The 3,870-nt window shown below is 38.2% G+C and overlaps 1 protein-coding gene across 5 annotated transcripts; it reads right to left on the bottom strand.

The window, feature by feature from the left end:
- Positions 1-617: 617 nt before the first annotated feature.
- LOC122295822 (NAC domain-containing protein 76-like) lies at positions 618-3,555 on the bottom strand. Of its 5 annotated transcripts, none has more exons than XM_043105080.1 (5): positions 3,263-3,555; positions 1,982-2,176; positions 1,711-1,833; positions 1,538-1,617; positions 618-1,352 (listed from the first exon to the last, which is right to left on the bottom strand). In XM_043105080.1, exons 2-5 carry the CDS (start codon positions 2,151-2,153, stop codon positions 801-803), a joined length of 927 nt encoding a protein of 308 aa, XP_042961014.1. In that variant the 5' UTR covers positions 2,154-2,176; positions 3,263-3,555; the 3' UTR covers positions 618-800. The 5 variants fall into 5 exon arrangements, with proteins under 5 accessions (XP_042961014.1, XP_042961015.1, XP_042961010.1 ...); XM_043105081.1 differs by having other exon boundaries at positions 618-1,349; XM_043105076.1 differs by having other exon boundaries at positions 1,538-1,833.
- Positions 3,556-3,870: the final 315 nt, after the last annotated feature.

The following is a 3,870-nucleotide window of genomic DNA, read 5'->3' as shown; positions in this document are numbered from 1 at the left end:
AATCTAATAGTCAAAATATTATCGGTATTAAATTTAGCTAGACCCAGCTTGTACGTACGTAGGAGTGGAAAATCTGTGATCTGAGATTTGAACTTAACACAAACACGATTAACACAATATCCAAGAATATGAATTGCGACACCTACTCATGGGACATCATGTGGTCAAACATAACCGCGGGCTGGTGAGTTCATCAATGGGCATGCTAGAGTTCTAGTCATGAATTGGACGAGCTGGTTCATTCGTGGGTGCTACGTACTATAAAAGAGGTCGGAGTTCTAAAGCAGTCATTGACGTTGATTAGATTGAGTACTGGGTTACTCGTGAGATTGCAAGTGAGGTTTATAGTTGGCAAATGTTCCATTAGTATCCAAAACTGATTGTACCACATGGTGGTAATTTTAATTAGATTTTGAAGGAGTTTTTCAAATGATCTTTCCACTTCATCAACAAATATACAGTATTCTTTATTTTCTTACTTTATTAATTATGATATTTGTTTGTTTCCAACTGCTAGGTAATATTTGTTCGTACGTAGTAGATGGAAAGTAAGCATCAATAACGTACGTTGATGATTAAAAAAGAATAGAAGCATAATTCTGAAGACTCCGGCCAGCTTAACAGTAAGTTTGAACTTATATACATTTCCATGATCAAAAGTTACAAGCTCTTAAATGAAAAGAGATAAGAATCTCAACTGCAATGATCAAATAGCTCTAGGAATATCGGTCGTGCTACTAAAAAATTAAAATCATGCTTTGTCTGCCACACAGCAATATGAGATAGAAAACTATTGAGTTTTACTTGGAATATTTCAAAATGTCTGTGTCACAGCCAAGGTATTGAAATGGGAATTTCTGAGTTGAGGTGCCCATGTACTCATGAGTAACTAATTGATCAGATGAAGGGTTGAATTTGCTTTGATCGAGGCTCTGATTAGACGCAATTAGGAGCTTGTCCAAGAGCGACCAGTCACCATTATTAAACCTCTCCTGTTGCATGAGTCCACAACTAGCTGCTGTTAGCCTTAAACAGTTTTGAGAACACTCAACTTCCTGCATGGTACTGCTCAAAGAGCCAGCAGGTGACATAAAAAATGGGGCATTTATAGCTGACTCTGGACTGATCAACGGTGGGAGATGCGCCATGGGGCCATGATTATCAAGTGTATAATCGTACAGTTCTTGTAGATGGTTTTGTTTTGGCTCTATGACTACTTGAGCTGAACTAGTACTTGCATTCATATGACTAGTAGTGAAGTTTTTTTCTTGAGCACCATGATCTGGCTGAAAACCTCGATTAATATTATTCTTTTTCTCAAAAATCCGGCAGACAACCCAGCCATCTTCCTGCTAAATTGAAGATTTCTGTATTATTTTCACCAATAATACTAGATACAAGTTTAAAACATGCAAATGTTATTCAAACCCTCTAAAAAAGGAAGACTCGTCATAAAAAAAAGAGTTTTCATTTCACATGCCGCATGCAACTAGTCGTGATTTGGCCATGTATGGATCAAAGTGTATTCCGTAAGTACCTGAACCTCGGCAGTGTGATCATCATCGAGGCGGTATTCATGCATAATCCAGTCGGTCTTTCGGCCATGAGGAGCCCGACCTGTGTAGAACACAAGGGTTTTCCTCATCCCAATCCTTGTGGCATTATTATTATTATTATTATTATTGCTGAGGTGGATGGCCTTGTCCCTACCCGTTGCTTTCCAAAAACCAGCTATGGTTGCTCGATTTGTTCGAGTTCCAGTTGGATATTTCTTGTCCTTGTGGCTGAAGAAATACCACTCGTTCTGAGGCCCCGATCCAATTCTACATCTCTCTGTTTGTCAAACACAATCATTTGAAATTAGAATATTATAATAAAGGAGTACTTGAAACCGGTGTTTTTCAGCTCAAGAATCTATTAATTCTGATCATTTGTCAAATAATTGCAGATTTAATGTAGGAGCTGGGAAAAGTCATTTTACCTTTGAGGTCCCAAGGCTCAAGTTTGTTGAGATCCACCTCCCTGATAACATCAAGATCCATGGCTTCATAGGAGACTTTCTTCCTTAGATAATAGTAGAGGAGCTCCTCATCTGTTGGGTGGAATCGAAAACCTGGAGGAACCGTCAATTTATGTCCATTTCCTGGCATCATTGCGTATTGACTAGATTATGACCCTGGAAAAAGAAAACAACGCAAATTAAGAAAAAAATTTACATGCATGCACAGCCTAATTAGAGGACTAGATAAACCTGGGCGAAAGACATGTCTTCTATTAGATAAAGAAGATACCCAACACACACACACACACACACACAAAATGTACATTCTTATCATGTGTACGTATACATGCATATACACAGCTAGAATCATAGGTCTTGGATCCAACATCGTACCTGGAGGCTCCAAAATATATTAAACGTCCATGCTTCACAGTCATATTGTTCATATACATGGTACAGGAGTAGGCGATGAAAAGGCTGAAACGTATATGAATCCAAAGTTTCTAAATGATGATATATCATATGGACATGTGTGTGTGTACATTTAAATATAAGGAATTGATCGAAGAATATCATACCCTATTAGCTCATGTATATAACAAATTTTATACATTTAATTTTATCAGCCATGTCCCCATTCTTCTCATTGCCTAAATTAAGGCGATATAAAAGATCTTGAAGATGAAGGATCTTTGCTGAGATATATACCCTTAATGATAGAGAACTCTAAACTAGGAAAATCTCAACAGCCAGAGGCCAGGGCGCTTATTTTAATTCAGGAAGATAGTCTTCTGGACGTGGATGGATCTCCTTCATAGTACTCCTCCCTTTATACGAGGTACGAGAAAGGAAGAGCGGTTCGATAAGCAAGGTTTGCTGTATTCCACAAAAGGGATGAACTAATTAAACCCTCCAGGTCTCCACGCCCTAACGAAGGAAAAGGAAAAAATGATCTGAAGTTCGGTTTAGACAGCCAACCTCCATATAATATGTTGAATATAGAAGAGAGATTCAACCAATAAAGGAAGGGTTGAAAGGGAAAATAAAAATAAAAATGAAACAAAAGGAGAAAAAGGAGAGATGGAGGAAAATTCGCAACTATCTTTGTTCTTCTCATGTTCCTTTGCATGCAGCTAGCTCTTCGGAAAAACTACTGTTAGATCTTATCAGGTTGTTATAACCAAGAAAAAGCCTGAAACTTCACATGGGAAGAAATGAGAAAAGGATGGAAAAACGAATCAGAAAGAATAAAAAGCAAACCTTTGCAGTAGGAAACTTTTCCTTCTGTGACAATGGAAAATCAAACAACGAGCAACACCGGAAAACCAGACAGCGGTGGTTTGGGTTTGCTTCGCTTCAAGGGCACGACTAGAGAGAGAGAGAGAGAGAGAGAGAGAGATGTGGATCAGCGCAAAGCCTGAGGACTGACTAAAAGCCGAGCATAGGCACAGAAATAAAGGAAAACTATAATAAATTAAAGAAAGCTAAGAAAAGCAGGGTTGTAGTTAGAAGAAAAAATCCCCTCTAGACTGAAGCTGGCGCTGTGTCTAGTTGTTCTCACGATCAGAGAGTACATGCATGTGATCAAAGAGTTTCATATTATTTCCAAAAAAACCAAAGGAACGAAAAAGAGAGAGAGAGAAAAGTCTTTTGCGAAATTAATGTCGTTGAATGGGAGACCTAAGTCCAGAAAATCGCAACATTAGAATCAAGAAAATCTGCTTAACTGTCAACTAATACATGATGTCATGAACCATTTTACCACCGCTACTGTTTTTAATGGTTTATATTTATTAATTTCTGAACCCTTCGCAGTACTGAAATCTATCTGTCTTCCACCATGCACACACACGGTCAGAGATTCAAAG

This window comes from Carya illinoinensis, chromosome 15 (assembly GCF_018687715.1).
Source record: "Carya illinoinensis cultivar Pawnee chromosome 15, C.illinoinensisPawnee_v1, whole genome shotgun sequence".
Lineage (NCBI taxonomy): Eukaryota > Viridiplantae > Streptophyta > Magnoliopsida > Fagales > Juglandaceae > Carya > Carya illinoinensis.
This window is presented reverse-complemented; position numbering and strand designations above follow the sequence as displayed.

What these genes read in the sequence shown, in the direction of transcription:
- LOC122295822 (XM_043105076.1), bottom strand. Translation starts at nt 2,153, where the DNA reads ATGATGCCAGGAAATGGACATAAATTGACGGTTCCTCCAGGTTTTCGA. An exon ending in TGAGCCTTGGGACCTCAAAG is followed by an intron (nt 1,834 to 1,981) that starts GTAAAATGACTT and finishes TTTGACAAACAG; the next exon opens with AGAGATGTAGAATTGGATCG. An exon ending in ATCACACTGCCGAGGTTCAG is followed by an intron (nt 1,353 to 1,537) that starts GTACTTACGGAA and finishes TCTTCAATTTAG; the next exon opens with CAGGAAGATGGCTGGGTTGT.